This window comes from Mustela erminea, chromosome 13 (genome assembly GCF_009829155.1).
Source record: "Mustela erminea isolate mMusErm1 chromosome 13, mMusErm1.Pri, whole genome shotgun sequence".
Taxonomy (NCBI): Eukaryota; Metazoa; Chordata; class Mammalia; order Carnivora; family Mustelidae; genus Mustela; species Mustela erminea.
The window spans coordinates 30,816,556-30,834,389 of record NC_045626.1 but is presented as its reverse complement, the minus strand read 5'-3'; the positions used below and the strand labels follow the sequence as shown (position 1 = coordinate 30,834,389).

At 36.6% G+C, this 17,834-nt stretch overlaps 1 protein-coding gene and 1 long non-coding RNA gene across 6 annotated transcripts in view; one reads left to right on the top strand and one right to left on the bottom strand.

The window, feature by feature from the left end:
* PIK3C3 (phosphatidylinositol 3-kinase catalytic subunit type 3) overlaps window positions 1–17,834 on the top strand; it is a 140,405-nt gene that overhangs the window by 95,965 nt on the left and 26,606 nt on the right. For 4 of the 5 annotated variants that reach the window (XR_004277974.1, XR_004277973.1, XM_032310044.1 and 1 more), the window contains exon 21: window positions 5,200–5,274. Coding sequence is in view for 3 of the 5 variants with exons in the window: in XM_032310044.1 (XP_032165935.1) it covers window positions 5,200–5,274 (75 nt within the window). In the remaining 2 variants the exon portion in view is untranslated. Of the gene's footprint in view, window positions 1–1,171; window positions 1,219–5,199; window positions 5,275–17,834 lie in introns of those variants that run through there. The other variant, XM_032310046.1, reaches the window with a different exon arrangement.
* LOC116571744 lies at window positions 25–17,378 on the bottom strand. The gene is made up of 3 exons (XR_004277978.1): window positions 16,930–17,378; window positions 12,283–13,794; window positions 25–60 (listed from the first exon to the last, which is right to left on the bottom strand). It is a non-coding gene; the product is annotated as an uncharacterized LOC116571744 (long non-coding RNA).

The following is a 17,834-nucleotide window of genomic DNA, read 5'->3' as shown; positions in this document are numbered from 1 at the left end:
TCCTTTTCCTCTTTCTTTTCTTTCCTGTTTTTTCAGACCTTCAGTTCTGTTTTCTCTTTTCTGAAAAAATTACATATTATTTAAAGACAGGCTGGACATCTAAGATTACTCACATGACAGATCATACTGTCTTTTATAACAAGGCTTGCTGATCAGATCTCCTGTACATGGCCTCTCTGTGGCTTGGGCTTCTCAGAACTGGGTTCCAAGAGGAACTCTAAGAGACAGGAAGTAGAAATTGTTGGTTTCTGAAGGCCTGGACTGAAAAGTCACAGAGCCTGCCTGGACCCAAAGGGAGGGGCTGTAGTTCCTACCTTGAATGAAAAGTATGTTAAAGAATATGTGGCTCGGGGCGCCTGGGTGGCTCAGTGGGTTGAAGCCTCTGCCTTTGGCTCATGTCATGATCCCAGGGTCCTGGGATCGAGCCCCATGTCCGGCTCTCTGCTTGGTGGGGAGCCTGCTTCCTTTCCTCTCTCTCTGCCTGCCTCTCTGCCTGCTTGTGATCTCTGTCTGTCAAATGAATAAATAAAATCTTTTAAAAAAAAAAAAAAGAATTTGTGTCTCTCTTTTTTTTTTTTTGAAAGATTTTATTTATTTATTTAGTTGGCAGAGAACAAGCAGGCAGAGAGGCAGGCAGAGGGGGAGTGGTAAGGAGGCTTCCTGCTGAGCAGAGAGCCTGATGCAGGGCTCGATCCCAGGACCCTGAGACCATGACCTGAGCCAAAGGCAGAGGCTTTAACCCACTGAGCCATCCAGGTGCCCCTGTCTCTTTATCTTTATCCAGTTCTCAGTATCTTGTTACATGAGGTATTTCACATGCTTTCCAACAATTACCTTGTGTCTTCTTACTGAACTTTTAGATAGTTACTGTAAACTTTTTTACATCATAAATCTGTTTGATAAAGAATGCTAACTTTTTCTAGTTGAAATATATATACACACATGTCATCTATAAATATTGACTAAAATTTGAAAATTTTAATAAAATTACTAGAACAGTATATTGCGGATACATGTCAGAGTGTTGTACCTTTTATATAGTGTTCTATTTTTTCCCAAGACCTAATGAAAATATGACTGGCTTTTTCATTAAAAAAAAAATAGCGATTTAAATTATACCTCTTGGACACTTAAATTCAAATTGGATCTTGTTCCTGTCTTTTTTCCCCAGTGTTACACATTTATTCATTCCCTGATAATTGATTGATGGTAGGTCTTCTCTTCATCTTATTTTGATTAGCCTTCTGTTTCATATATATCTTGCTGTGTTACAAAATCATCATTTGTGTTTCAGTGAGTTTGGTAGCATTCCAGGTTATATCAGAGGTTGAAAGTCATTACTTTAATTTTTCATTAGAGGAGTTAGTGATTAATAAGTTGTTAGCTACTTTGTACTAGAATCTGGTTATTGGACACTATCATATAGATGTATGTGTAACTTTCATTTTAGAAAGTAAAGTTTTGGGTCGTGGGCAGAGTGTAAGAAGAAAGTAATAATAGTTAGGGTGACATTTCCGGATTATGCAAGGTGTCAAGTCTATATCATGCTAGTAAATGTGAGAATGCTACTTACTCTCACACACATATCTTTACTAAGTAAAGGGAAATTATTGCTTAGTTGTCTAATATTTCTCTGTATTTTACTTTAAATCAAAGTTGTATTAAAAACTAATTTGAATACATTTCACATGGGGTCGTAATACTAATGGACAGCATCCTTTGGACAAGATTCTCTTGGACAGGTATAGTATTTCCACTGAAGTTAAAGAATAGCTTCAGTTCCTCTAAAAATCCCTTGATCTACACTGTGCCATCCTAGGTGTTCTGAATCTATTATCTGTGTCCTAAAAATTTCTGGAGATCATCCCACTCTTAATTGTCTTTTTCAGTATGTATTCTTTCTCTTAAGCATTGACAGTTTGAATTATTGGAACACTCTGAATTCACACCCCCACCATGTATATAAATGTGAAAGAGGGAAGATCATATGGTATCTCACTTGACCTAAAAAAATATCCATCGAAAACATTTATGGCCCCAGCCCACTGAGGCAGGGTATAAGGTGCTTTTCCATACATTTCCCGTTTCCACTAGAAAATAATCCAGTAATAACAACGAAATGTTATTGTGAAAGCAAATGAAGTGATAGTAGTTTATCAAAACATCTTGCCCTATCAATAGAGACAGGCAAAATTTATGGCATGTCAAGTTACATAAAAACTTTTAGGTCAAAAGTACTGTTGCTGCACATATGAATCGTTACTACTCTGTAGGGACAGCTAAACAATTTGAAACAAAGCTAATTTATAATTAACAAAAAAGGACATTGTACCAAATAGTAGCTCAAGTGCATTGGTACATAGTGATGTACTTTTTGAAAATTGCGGTTCAGTTGTCCTTGTAAGCACATTATCAGTAGGAGTTTGTATCCTTCCCGAGTATTGAGCGACAAACCAGATTTCCAAATGGCTCACATCTTAGAGAGCTCAGTGTACTCAGTGCTTATAAGTTCTATTTGTGAATACCAGACTCAGCATCCCTGGGTAAGTCACTTACTGGGTGTTCTGTGGGGAGCCAGTAGTCACTTGCGGAATTGCACATTTGGCAGCAGTGTTAGAGCGTGCCGCTGCTGCACGTCCAAGCCACAGACCGGCAGCTTCGGCTTCGTCTGGAAGCGTGTTCGTGTTGGTGAATCCCAGTGCTTGGCCCCTCATGTTCTGATTGGAATCTTCATTTTAATAGGATTCCCAGGGGATTCTTATGTACATTAAAGCACTAGAGAGGACTTTCCAACCTTCTCTTGTATATAACAACCTTCTCTTGTGTATGACCACTGCTTCTAGAAATTCTGATGCAGCAAGACTGAAGTGTGTCCTAAGCATCTGTGTTTTTATCAAGCTTCTAGGTGAGGGTGATGCTTCCAGTCTGTGTCTCATGTTTTGATAAGCTGCTCTGCAGATCAAGAGTCAGACCACTTTTTCTCACAAGCCATGTAGAAAATACTGTAGCCCAGATTCAGGCCACGTGGTCTCTGGTGCAGCCATTCGACCAGGTCATTGTGGTGCTCAAGAAATATGCGGGGCACCTGGGTGGCCCAATGGGTTAAGCTTCTGCCTTTAGCTGAGGTCATGATCTCAGGGTCCTGGGATCGAGTCCCACATCGGGCTCTCTGCTCCGCAAGGAGCCTGCTTCCTTCTCTCTCTCTCTCTCTGCTTGCCTCTCTGTCCACTTGTGATCTCTTTCTGTCAAATAAATAAAATCTTACAAAAAAAAAAAAGGAAGAAAGAAAGAAATATGTGGCTGGGTGTGGCTGACTTCCAGTAAACTTTCTTTATAAACTATAAAAAAAGGGGTCCAACTTTGGCCATCAAGCTATATTTGCTCATCCTTTAAGTCAGTGACCCTCAAGTTCCTCAGTGGATCACTCAGTGTGTCAGTGGTTGAATTCAGCTGAAGTTCACATAACCTGTAGTGGTTTATACACACAGGTCATTATCTTTTGTAGGAATCCCAGATGTCAGCCACTGTGGTTGTTTCAGCTGCTTATAGATGTTAGGGCCAGCCAAGGTTTTTGTGATTCTCTTGGCCTTTTCCCTATGTCCTAAATGACTTTTGCCAACACAGTCATCAGGTTTGCGGTCTAGCTAGCCTGGAGAAAAAGCCTAAAAGGCCCACTCCTTGACTCAGTCTGCTCTGTCTTTGAAAACACTCATCACAGAGCTACATTTACTTAGTTCCCTGGGCATGCCTAAGTGCAGGCGAGGCTGGGAAACACATTCTGTTACCTAGGCACAGTCTCACCCCCCACATCCTGGTTTTGTGTTAAGGAAGAAGCATAGAGAGGACAGTGCATGGGCGAATGACTAGGTCCTGTCACACCACAGGCTCTATTTTGAGAGTAACTGATTTTGTTACAGTTAAGTGAAAAGTGTTAGTAGAAGCATTTTTTTGAATGATAGTATGCTTTCCTACATTCTGTACATATGGATATAGTTTCAAATACATATACTATAGAATTTTATCTGTAGAACATGGTTAGTTATTCTGAACAAATAAACTTGAGTTTAAATATCTTGGGCAGTATTACACCTATCTAAATAGCCATTTTGGGGAACATGGGCTTTATAGTGTGGAAGTGGCCTGAGCAAGAACTTTAGAATAAATTCCAGCCCAGTGACCTTGCGCAGTCTTGTTAACTCTGGAACCTCAGTTGTTTTCATTTGGATGGTAGTGTAGTACTTCATTGGCATCATTATAAGGGTTAGAGATAATGGATGTAATGTGCGTACCTAAGTAACCTTCCATAAGTTGTAACTGTGATTAGTTAATTAATAATTAAAGATTAACCCAGTGAAATTAATTTAGTCATTAACAGGTGGTCCAGTCTTTTTTTCTACATACTAACTGAGATAAATATGTTTTTGTAAATACTGGTATAGTCATCTGTATGTTTGCCAGTTGTATATCTTCTCAGGCAATAGAATGGAAGAAAATAACCTTCAAAAAGGTGTTATTTGCTTTATTTTGTTTGAGCATTTTCAACACATGACAGGTTTCCAGACTTTTTAGAAGAGAAAGATAAAAGAATAAAGCTAGAGTCAGTGAGTGACTTTGCCCCTGGCTCTGCTCATGTAATTTTTCTGAGTACTTAAGAGGATTATGCTTTGAACTTCTTAAGTGCTGTTAACCACTCACATGAATTCTGTTGTTTTTCTATCTGCTGACACTTCACAATTGTTTCTCTAAAGATTTTCCTTTTAAACCCTGCATTTACTTTTGTTATCTTATAGATAATAGGGTAGTGGGATGATTGATTTCATTATGTGTATTTCTGTAGATACTTCTTTTTTGCTGTCAACTGTAACATGTGTCCAATTTGAAATGAGAAGTGGGAGAATCATGTTATAATTAAGGCTGCTGAAGCCTGAATTAACTTTTGATACAAGTGACTTTTGTAATTTGACAAAATTCTACAGGATGTTATTTCTCATGCAAATAGTAATTTATATTGAGTTTCAAGTGATAAACTCTTCATAGAATCAAAGAAGATGCCATATTTGTGAATTTAGGTGAGGTATCAAAAAGTAGTCCTCAAATTGAAATTAAAGTAACACAGACTGCTTTTATATTCATTTGTGTGTTTTAACCTGGTTTGCATGTGTTTTTCACTATTTTTTGTTTTGAACTGTTACTTTGCAGCTGGATATTGTGTGATTACATACATACTTGGAGTTGGAGACAGACATCTGGATAACCTTTTGCTAACAAAAACAGGTAACAACTAGTGGCTACTAGCACATACATACATTTTATATGCCAGTGATTTTTACTGTGGAATCTGCTTAGTAACAAAATAAGTTACATAAGTGGAAATAAATCATATATGTCTTAAAAGTTCCTTTATATGATAATGAAAGACTCTGGAGCCACACCCAAGAATCAAACAGCACGCCTCCACTGGATGCAAACTGCAAGAGGTACACAGGAGCCTGCGGACGCATCAGCCTTTGTGGGCTGAGCGCGCCGGGCTAAGTTGGGGAGCAGATTATATAGGGCAAGGTTGGGGTGGCGGGAAGCGAGTTTACAGAAGCAGATGCTTGGTTACAGGGATCTGATTGGTTAACTTAAATCAAGCATTGTCAGGCACTGTGTTCAAGGCAAGGACATAACGGTTTGTTCTGGCGGGAAGCGGTGGCGGGAAGCGATCCTACAGAAGCAGGTATGCATGGTTACAGGAGTCTAATTGATTAATTTGATTCAGGCATGACTGGGCGTTGGGGTCAGGGCGTTCTGGCGGTTCCTTGGGACAGCACTCTGGAAAGTCCCGGTACATTTGGTTTCTCATTTGTCTTTCCTTTTGACAGACCAGGTGACCACAGACAATGTTTTGCCATCAGGCTATGGGGACAATAGGTTGCTAAAACAAGCCTTTACCAAGGAGGAAGGGGATCTTTCCTTTACCAAGGAGGAAGGGGATCTTTCAGTAACGTTTGAAGGAAACTCTCATCCCTTTTAAGAATCACTTAGTAATAACAGGTGGTCATCTAACCCTTACTTCTAAAAATGCCTCCTTGAGTAGAAGGCCCATAATGTATGCATGCAGTTGAGTCTCTTACTGTAAAGCTCTAGTTAGAGTGTCAAAATGTTCTTTCTCTTACTTACAAACTGTACTTAACTCACATTAACCCTTATCTTTAATTTTTTGCTTTTCCCCTTGGAGTTCCATGGAATAATCATTCTAATCCCTCTCTTTCTGTTAACTCTTGAGCCCGTGGCTTTAACACCATCTCTAAGCACACAACTTCCAAACTTACAGCTCTGTAGTTCAGTCCATTTCGTGAAGCTTCAGCCTGAAATATCCAACCACTTACTTGACATCCCAGTTAGGTGGCCAGTTGTAAAAGTTGTTCCCTTCCTCCATTACCTGCATAATAATACCTGCTCCTCACTTCATTTTTTCTGTCTCAGGAAATTGTACATCATCCACCCAGTTGTTTAAGCCCCAGGCTTGAGAGTCATTTTTAATTTTACTCTTGGCATCGTCTCATTATTAAACGTATTAGCAGATCGTGTCTACTCTTCTCCAAAATGGATCATTAAGTTACCCACTCTCTTCATTTCCACTGCCTTGACCCCATTTGAAGCCACCAACGCCTTTTGCCCAAACTATCTGAATAGAATCTGAGCTCTTCACTGTGGTAAATTTGTGGCTTCCCCATACTGACCAGATTGAATGAGTGAATGTCAGACTATTCCTGCCTCAGGCAAATGCCCCTGTTGTTTTTCTCTCTGGAAAGCTCTTCTCTCAAATCATTTCAAGTCCATCTTTGGTTAGTAAGCCTAAATTCCAGGGGCATCTCCTAAGAAGAGCCATTTTAACTGTCTTATCTGAAAAGGTGGATACTGCCCTTCTCCATTACTCTATTATAGTTTTGTTTTCTTTGAAGCACTTAACCACTAGCCAAAGCCCTTCTTTTTGTATAATTCAGCAAATATTTACTGAGCACCTCCTGTGTGTCGGGTATTGTTCTAGGTATTGGGGATACCAAAAAGAAGAGAATAGGCTAAATCAAGGTCTTTGTGGGCCTTGTTGACTTCTTATCATCATCTCCTATTCAGGACGCAGGTTCCATGAGAGCAGGGACCTTGTCCATCTGGTTTGCTCCTGTACCTGCAGAGCCTTGAACAACACCTAGCTAAAGTGATTGATAAATCACTGTTGACTTAATGAATGAGTAAATATTGCACTCTCTGTGTAGTCTTTTCTTCCTGGGCTAAATAATTCAAGTACCTCAAACCTTCCACAGAAAATAGATTTTAAATTACTCTTAAAATGGTCTCTTAGGTAAGAACATTTTCTGTTTTGTTAGTATTCCTTCAAAATGTGATACCAAGAATTTAACGCATCAAATGTATCTTCATACATCAAATTAGTCTAATTATATGCGACTAACCCTATTAATTTTCATCATCTGGAATTTCATATATTTCGTTTTGCTTAGTGTGAAAAATTATCTATGGTAGAGACTGCATGTGGGGGGGGGCATCTGGGTGGCTCAGTGGGTTAAGTCCCAGGATTGAGTTCCTCATCGGGCTCCCTGCTCACCAGGGAGTCTGCTTCTCCCTCTGCCCCTCATGCTCTGTCTCTCTCATCCTCTCTCTCTCAAATAAATTATTTTAAACAAAGAAAAAGAAGAAAAAAGAAATTGCATGTGGAAACCATGTCTCTGTCAAGGCCAGGCAGTTTTACTAACCAGGACTAAGGAATGCCATAGAGGTTCTTGCCAAATTTGCCAATTTAGCAAACGATATTTATAAGATATTGCAGTGTGTTTGGAGAGAACTGTAAGTTGGAAAAAGTTGTCGTGTTGTCCCTTAACTGCCTTTTTCAGTTAAATCTTTTAATCATAAGAATCAGAGTGCCTGGGGCGCCTGGGTGGCTCAGTGGGTTAAGAATCAGAGTGCCAGAGTGATTCCATTTGTTTTTGTGTTGTAATCATTTGGTAATTACGTTGGAATTATCTGCTGTATAGAGTAGCATTACGTTTATAATGTTATTTTCACTTATGTTGTCTCTTCATTTGGAAATTGTTAAATAATAGGCCTCTTTCTTTTGAACTTTGAGAACTCTTCTGTTGTGTGTGTGTATATTTTGATAGGGATATTTTAGGAATAAGATTTGGAAAGTGGAGTCAATTTAATATACTTCTGTGGTCAGTTACTTATCACGGTTACTTGTTTTAATGGAATTAGAAGTATAAAAATTTCAGAATCAGGTTTTAAGCATCTTGTCACCAGTTTTCCACTAGAGGGTGCTCTAACTTTGACTTTAAAAATCCAAACCTTACCTCGTGCTAGATGAGAGACACACACTCTTAAGAAATAGCGTTTTTTTCAGTTATTTTTTCTTAACTCATCTTTTGTTATTTCATCCATTTATATCATACAGTTATCATGTTAAGTCTTACTAGCATAAATGTTTTTAATTTTCAAGTTCAGTTTGAATGATATATGTAAGGAAACACCAAATATGTCAAGACAAATGAAAATAAAATGCATTCTGTGACTTCTAAGAATTTATGATTTATTTTGAGGTTTTTTGGTGTTTATATGCATTTTTTACTGAAAGTCCGTATTTCAAAGGGATATTAAGTTGTATTAATTACATATATGTTGTAATTAGACTTTGTATAGTTTAGACAACTATTATATGTTGAAAGTGAATTTTGAATGTGGTTCATTGCAGGAAATACACTTCAGTACTTGTATTTAAAATGCCTCAAATATCATGAAGCCTTTCCTTCATTTGTTTTAGATCCCTTATGCCTTCAACACCGACTATGACATGTTAAAATTTGAGATTCTCTTCTATAACCCTCCAATCTCAGTCTTGGAGGAGAAAAAAAAATTTTTTTTTAATGAAAAATAACATTTCTCTCATTCTTCAAAACAAAATACCTTCTGTCCTCTGATTTACCAGCCTGAATAGATACAGTGTCTATGTCTCTTCTTCGGGATGAAAGTGGTTTGAAATGGTAATCACAGTTCCACTGATTGATCTATTTCTAGTTCCCCGGTAAGAGAGATGGAACAGAGAGGAAGAAGACTGCTAAATTTCATTTTACTGGGGATCTCTTAGGGATTTACCCCCAACACACTGTTCTACCTATAAATTTAGATGAGACACAAAAAGGTCAGACTGGTAACTTTAGAAGTGTGTGGAGGAAAGTGTTTCACAACATAGAAATAATTGTAAAATTTATACAATAATGTGCAAAAATGCAAAATGTGAGTCTCGATTCCAGATTTCCCAGAAGTTTTTTTGTTTTGTTTTACTGTATTTATTGGTTTGTGGATACTTTTGCATAGTTGAAGTATCCTTAGCTTGTCCAGCAGAGGGCGATGTGTGTCCATCCTAGAAGTGAAAGTCTGGACATTCCTTTGTCAGTGTATTGCCCTGTGGTCCCTTACAACATTGTTTTCCTGAAGCAAATTTGGAGTGAATGGTATTTCACTTATTAATCCAGTGATGTAGCATTTTCTGGGCAAGAAATTAAAAATTTAGGCTCTACAGTGGAATTGAAAAAGTTTTTTTCAGAGTTGGTGTCCTTTGAGGAAGCTTTCAGAAGTTTATCCAGGGTAATTCAATTGTGGCAGGGCTCAAATAGAACATAATATGAGTTTATCTCAACTCTTGGGAAAGTTTTGTTTTGTTTTTTGCTTTTTATTTTTCTAAGATTTGAGGGGAAAAAACAAGACCAGTATAACTGAAAAACTTTGTTCTTTATGATATACAGACTTTATAATAGGATTAACTTTTAATATTAGTATTTAAGTAACTGAAAAACATTCACAAGTGGAACAAGGAACTTGGTGTCTGTAGTAAATGGAAAAGTTCTTTGTACGTCCCAAGGATGGCTCATCCAATCTGGAGTTGTCGTTTTGTGTAATGAGAGGAGTTGGTGGCTTTTTGTCTGTCTCAGCACTTCAGAGTAATAAATACTATGAATCTTTTGTCGGAAAGCTTGAAGTTAAGAAAGTCGTTGTTAGCCTAATTGGGCACTTTTCTTCTTTATCATTCTTTAATTTTATATGAAATTGACTTACTTTCTTTTTTAATTCTGAGGAACATTCTCACATAGGAGTTAATATTCAGGCTCTAAAGTAAAAGTCTTAGGGTTTAAATTGTCCCTCCACCGTTGGGTTACTTTGGGTAAGTGACTTACATCTGTGACTCAGTCACTTTTCTGAATGTGCAGATAACAGAACCTCTCTTTGGTGGTAGTGTGAGGGTTGAGTAAGATAATGTGGTAGAGTTTTTGTGTGTCTGGAGCTTATAGTAAACATTCCTTCATGGCTGGCTAACTGTTATGGTTTTGTTTGTTTCACTACCAGGAAAAAAGAATATTTTCCTTTTTGGCTTACGAAGCTTTTATTTGGAGTCATAAATTTAGACATAAAAAAAAAACCTTCAAAAATTCCTTTTTTCCCATCATAAAATCCAAACTCTTTTAAGGTTACTGCCTTTTAAATTATGTTTTGACTGGCTTTTTATTTTGGTAGTATAGGAAGGTTTATTTGTTTATTTACTTGTTTATTATTTATTAGTTTATTTGCTTGTTTTATTTGTTTACTTTTGAGAGGGGTGTGGGCAAAGGGAGGGAGGGACAGAGAATCTTAAGCAGACTCCATGCCCAGCATGGAGCCTGATGTGGGGCTTGATCTCAGGACCCTGAGTTTATGACTTGAGTCGAAATTAAGAGTTGGACACTTAAGAGACTGAACAACCAAGGTGCCCCAGTATTGGAAGGTTTATAAAAGAGAAACAGCCAATTTGATCATTGATTTTATCTTATTCTTTCTGTGTTTTAAGGTAAACCTTGAGATTTTGAAAAGAAACATGTTTGATTCTGTGTTTTGTTTTTCTTTCTTCACCATGGGGCATAACACAGTAGTTCAAAATCTCACCTAGAAAGAATTTTGTTAACTGTTCAAATGGTGGCACTTCCTAAGCTATTTGTATTTAAGTTAATTAGTTTGGTAGATAAAATACACTGTAAAATCTAAATCTATATAGACTTACTTTCTTAATGTGCTTATTTATTCTCTGGGACTTGAGAGAAGGGGGCATAAAAAGTTTTATGCATTTAGTAGGCACCCAGTAAATGCTTTTAAAAGGAATAAATGAAGTAAGTTTTTCATGTATTTTTAACCATCCTTAGGTTTTCTGGGATAATCTGTTTCCAGCCTACACTTATTTTTCTATAGACTATGGGCATAGTATTTGTTTTTTACCAATTTGATTGTTTTTTCTCAGTTCATGTATGCAAAAGAGAACCAGGTGCATGAGACCACCCCCTTTTAATCTATAAATACTTTTATAGTCTTTATTAATCATTACTTTAGATGGTTAGATAATGAGAAGGACTTATGTTCATGTGAATAGTTTTCTTTTAGACATTGTTTAAAATCTGAGTTTTTGAAAGGTTCTTGAATATTCAGTATCAGGAAGTCAGCCTTCTTATGTTTACTGAAACCTGTCATAGGGAAAATGTTAATGGTTGTTGTAAAGGGTCCTGTTTTTCTTTTTTGTTTGTTTGTTTGCATAAGTTTATTTTAGAAGGTCATTGTTTCTTCTCATTAGAAGTAATAAAGAGTGATAAAGTGTTACACTCTTTGTGCTTAAGGGGCTGGAAATTACTTCATGGAGAAAGTAACTTAGACTGAGTCATGAAGAATGTGTTGGGTTTCTATGGGATATAAGTGGAAAAAAGCACACATTCTAGTAAAAATACCCAGAAGCTGAAATAAGCAATGCCTTTGCAGGTAGCACAGGTTACCTGTGGTAGATTGGTTGAAGGTCACATTGTGGAGACAAATCAGTCTACCTCCTTTTGTATCACCTTTAACATGACAAAGCTTAAAAGTTGAAGTAAAACTGTAGATTAAGATATTCCTTTTTTTTTTTTTTAAGTTTTCTTATTAGGTGATATAGTTCTTAAAGTTGGGTAGATACTGCATTTGTTTTCTTTTGTAATGAATGATTTGGGACAGGGTTAAATTGTACTTTAAAGCATTCAAATTCTACCATAGACTAGCAACCATAAATTAGATTAATAAAAAGTTACTACATTTTTTAGTAACCCTTGAACATAAAAATGTGTCAATTTTTAAAGTAATGGGGTTATACAACACAGGGAAACTGTAACCATTAGTATTGAATATGAATTTTAATTCACTGAGGTAATTCTCCTAGCCAGTGTCCCCTCTATAGTGACTTACCTGCAGTTGAGAGTTGCATTAGTCAGTATAAAGTAGGTCAGAAGTCCTCAAGCTTTGGCTTGTATCAGTATCACCTAGAGAGGAAGTTAAATTACAGATTGCTGGGCCTTAGGCTCAGTTTCTCACTCAGTACATATGGTAGGGTCTGAGAAACCTTTATTGATTTTAATACTTTAATGACTACAGGGAAAATGAAAATACATAGCATTTAAAAATTGTTTTTTCTTGAATAGTTTGCCCCCTTTTCATTAGTTAGCTTAATTTCGTCCCTATTCATAAGAAACCTAAGATCTTAACAGTTGAATGCGAAAAAAATTATAGGAAATACTTAGCAGATAATTGGAGTGTCTGTACTGATCTGTACTTAGGTATGTCTTATTGTTCTTCATTATTCAAAAACTGAAAAACTGAAAAATATTTCATTACTACTGTGCTTTTAACTGTAAGTGAAAATAGCTCTAACTAATATTATAAGGGCTTAACTAACTATTAAGTAGGAGTATTGGGAGTGTAGCTTAGGGAGTATTTTTAATTCCAAAAATATAGCTTCCATTGCATCAGTAAGTGGTTGGTGGTTCACCACCTTCTTTTTTTCCTGGGTTTCATGCTAAGATATTCACATAAGAAAAATACAACATTCATGTAAGAAATAAAGGCATTTTGTGGAAAAATAGTAAAATGTCAGGTCGTATGCAAAGAAACTGAAGAGTGGGAAACTTAATATAGAGTGGCAGGGAAGAATATTTCAATTTGAGTATTGTGTAGGGTTTTCAAAAATAGAGTTTGGATTATGGGGAACAGAAGAAGAGAGTCAGGTAGAAGGATTAAGCAGAGGTGTAAAAAAATGAAATAAGTACAATTTTGAGATTGGTTGTTTGTAATTATTGGATAGACAAAAGGGAAATATAAAAAAAGCTCTCCTATGAAATACTGTTCATTTCAGCAGTATCTGTTCTCTTTAATCCAAGAACTACAGACGCTTTGAACCACAATTTTAGAAATAAGTTAATGTCACTTATTCAGATAACAAGGAAACTTAATTAGCACCTCTTACTCCCTTTGTATTGCAAGTCAGGGACAAAAGGAGGTAATTACAATCAACATTCAGTTTGTTTTATGTACACTTTATCTCTTGACTGTTTAAGATTAATAGATTTGTTAATAGATTTGAGTAAATCCGTACTTTCTGAACTTCTTAATTAAACATTTTTTTTTAATTTCATGAAGTGCGTTTTTAAAATCATTACAAGTTTCACTTTAGACATTAAGTTTGAAAGAGCCATTCCCTTTGGTACCAGCGAGGATGAATTTCCTTAAAACATTAATAGCCTCTTCTCAGAATACATGACTCTTTGAACTTGCAAAGCATAATAATGGTTTCATTGTTAGATACTGAATCTTTTATGCCATATAATTAAGCAGTAATCCTGTTCTTTGAGAGTTTTCTTCTAAGAAGGATACTCTCCATTTGCAAGCAGTGACGCAGAGCTGACATTGGCGTTCCAGTAATGCCTGTAGTGAAATGGAGAAAAGTGGTTAGGTTTCCTATTAAGAGATGGATCCCACTAAGTAAGCCTTGTGTGATGGCTAATACAGTTTGATATTAGGATAGCATGATTTATTTTAAAAAATCAGTTTTGAATCAAAGTTAGGTCAGATAAGTTATCTGCTCAAGTGCTGAGTATCATTAGAAATTATATTGGTAACAAAACATTTTTTTTAAAAGATTCGTTTATTTCAGAGAGAGAGCATGTGCAGATTGGGGGAGGGGCAGAAGGAGAGAAATCCCTCAAACCGACTCTCCTCTAAGCAAAGAGCCCAGCAGGGGGCGGGATCCCATGACCCTGAGATCATGGCCTGAGACCTGAGACCACACCAGCAGTCAGCCTCTTAACTGACTGAGCTACTCAGTTACCCCAAAACAAAACATTATTTAAATAATTAAATAAAACCAAGGAAACTTTATCTGTACCTATAATATCATAAGCTTCTCATCTCTTTAAGCCTTGAAGGGTAGAATGGTATTTGTCCAACAAATTGTAGAAGACAAATGGGAACTCAGAGTAAAGCACAAAATGAAGAGCTTAGATTAACGGAACAGAAGATACCTGTGTAGTTGAAGGCAGTGAAATCCTTAACAGAAGTTGATCAGGGACTTTTTACCAAATCACGGAAAATTCAATGATAGCATACTCCCTTGAACTTCAAAGGATTAGGAGATGAAGCTTTCCCAGTAAGTCCTACAATTATCAAACTCCTTACTCTAAAAGTAGTTTCTTATCTTTATGGAATCATGGAGTTCCCTTGGGAATTTGGTGAAGTCTATGGATTTCTCCAAAAATCAATTTTATTTGTGGTTGGGAACCTCTGAAGCACATTTTGGAATTCAGAAACGGTGTTTTTCAGTTGTGAGTAAGACACAGAACTGTTTTAAATAGAAGTAAAACCCATTGTGTTGATAATTACATTTTATAATTTAAACTATGTACAACATAAAACCTGATATTAACTTCTTATGCATCTATTCTTCTATAACTATAAGGTAAAAACAGATTATAAATTAAATCATGTTACAGACTAGCAAGATGTAATCCAGCAACATTATTGTGACGGATGAAGTAATGCTGAAACTAAATTGTCATTTGGAGGGTGAATATGGTGCAGATAGTATAGTGTGAGTTTGAGGTCAGGGTGCTATTAATATTGTGTCCCATGTGAATATGCTTATACAGCTTTTCTCTCCTTGAACTACTTTATAACCTTTGTTCAGGATGGTGTCATGTACTTTCAAGATATAACCAACCACTTCTGCTTTTATTACTATTAGCCTGAAACAATTGAAGTAGCCTTGCTGTTTAATACCAACCCAATCAAAAACAGTGAAATTACAGTATAGTACTAAGTAGCAAGGATCTAGGTGATCCAGATTCAGCCTCTGTTAATTTTTGTAGGTGTTCATGGAAACAAAGATACAAAAATTTTAAAACAAAACAACTTCCTGCAAGAACTCTCTGGTTTCTAGAAGGAAATTTCTTGTATTAACAATGTTTATAAAAGTTGTCTAAGCTGTAAATGTGAAATTGAGATATCATCGGTTAAATACATGCAAACTAGTCTCACTGGGTGCCTTTGCTTGGTAGGCATTATCCTAGGTTTCAGTGCTCTACAAAAATAAATAAAGCAAGGTTCTTGATTGTAAGACTCTTAATGGTTCAGGAAGAGTTTAGTTTGGGGAAGAAAGCTAAGTGAACAAATAATTTCATTACACACTTCGCTGAGCTCTTTTGATGTGAATAGGTGGGGTAAGAGCCTCACTAGTAACTTCTTACCAGATGCGTGCCAGATGGATGCCTTGTAGGTAGCCCCGGTGTGAGCTAGAGGAACCATTTCACTTAGCTTCTACTTGTTATTTTTGAGGAAACAACACCCTTTTTCAATTCTCTGCAGGTCCCTTGCTCTCTATATCTAATTGTAATTCTTTCTCCCCTCACCTCCTAGCTGTCATTTACTATACTAGTTAGATAAACATTTGTTTAAAAAGTTCTTATGAGACTTCCATCAGTTCCCCCAATTTGAACAGAACATTTTAAACCTGGTATGTTAAAAAAAAAAAAAAAAAAGGCAAGGAGATGATATGGATAAATGGAAAACTGGTTTTCAGTGCAGTGGTTGCACTGATAATGGCCACTTATTCCATAACTGGGTGATGATAGTATTTAAAACTTGGGAAACTTGTTAATATGAATATTCATGTATAAACTGTTCTTTTTCTTTATCTATGAACTCCATGTCCTAGATGTAGTACAATGTCTGCTCTCTACTGCCGATCATTTTCAGCCTAGTTTTCTTTACCGTTGTGTGAAAATAGCACCAGTATCTATGAATTTTACTTAAATTTGGTATCAGTATTGCCTTACATTTGGACTTTTTTTTAATTACTTGGCCTTGGCAGACCTGAAGTTCTTTCTCATTTTCAAAATTGTATAGAATTTCCAACTTAATGTATTATTTAGTTTTTCATTGTAAGAACAGTGCCTGGGAAGAGTTGCAAATAATAAGATTGCTTATCCCTTTAATATTTAATTTTACTAATTCCTGGCAGTTGTGGTCTCAGATATAAGGGATATAAATACCAATTCAGTATATTTTAAACATCTTTAAGATGGCAGTTAATATTTATTTTTGAACAGAGTGTAGTATTTAACAATTTTTTTTTAAAGTGGTATTTGAAGTATTTAAGATTAACATTTGTAAACACCTTTAAAAGACCTGGCTATTAGATATTAAGTAGCTTAATTTATCTTATTAAATAGATATTAGATAGCTTTGGCTTTACATTCAGACTAAAATGATTTTTTTCCTCAGGGGTCATATCTTCCAAAATGGGACAAGGCTATGGATGTAATCATTCTTGATTTAATTGAGGTTTTTTAGTTATTTTGCTTGACACACTCATCTATAGCTTATTTGGAAATAGTTACAATGACAGCAGACATTGTGTACCAGACTGTGTACCTGGTACTGTGCTAAATATTAAATGTATTATCTCTTACTTCTATCTTATAAGGTAATTAGCAGTAATCACCTATTTTGCAGTTTAGAAAGTGAGGCTTGGAAACATTAAGGTGCTTTGTCAGGGTCACATACCTGATTAAGTGAAACATGAAAGTGTCCGTTGTACTAAAGAGCAGTTACACAACATCCCAGTGCATCACTGTTCACCTGGGACTTCGTGGCCACACCTGGAGTCATTCTGTGCACCTCATCATTTTCTATTTCCAACAGTGACCCAAAGGTGGAGCATAACATTCACAGATAATAGTAATAATGCTCAGAGCAAGAGGTAGAGAGTTTAGCTAACATGTTAATGGTAGAATTGATATATAAAAATATTTTGCAAGATGCCAGAAGTATACCCATACTTAGTACATGTAGTTGAAGAAGAAAAGTTTTTGGCTGTTACCCTTGAAGAGGCAGGAGGCGGATACCTGAGCTTCCCAAATACATGATGGAGGATAGGTTTTCACATAAAATAGGTCATATAATGTATTTCAAGACAAATAAGAGTGGGCAGATTGCATGAGGGAAATTTTTTGGCTGGCTTTTATTTTTTTAAGATTTTATTTATTTATTTGACACAGAGAGAGATGCCAAGAGAGGGAACACAAGCAGGGGGAGTGGGAGAGGGAGAAGCAGGCTCTTCATGGATCGGGGAGCCCGACTTGGGGGCTCAATCCCAGGACCCTGGGAGCATGACCCAGGCCGGCAGATGCCTAATGGCTGAGCCACCCAGGCACCCCTGGCTGGCTTTTTAAATGAATTCATTCCTTCATTCAACAGTGAGTGCCTACTGTGTGCCAGAAACTATTCTGAGGCTGGGGATACGCAAAACAGGCCTAAATCCCTTCCTTGATAGAGCGTGGGTTGTAGGATCCAGGGAGCTACTTTTTGTGTTAAAATATATGCCTCTTTTTTACCTACTTGTAAGTCACAGGATGCTTTATGAATTCAAATGATGAGTCATTCTCTAGTGAATGATCGGTCACATTCTT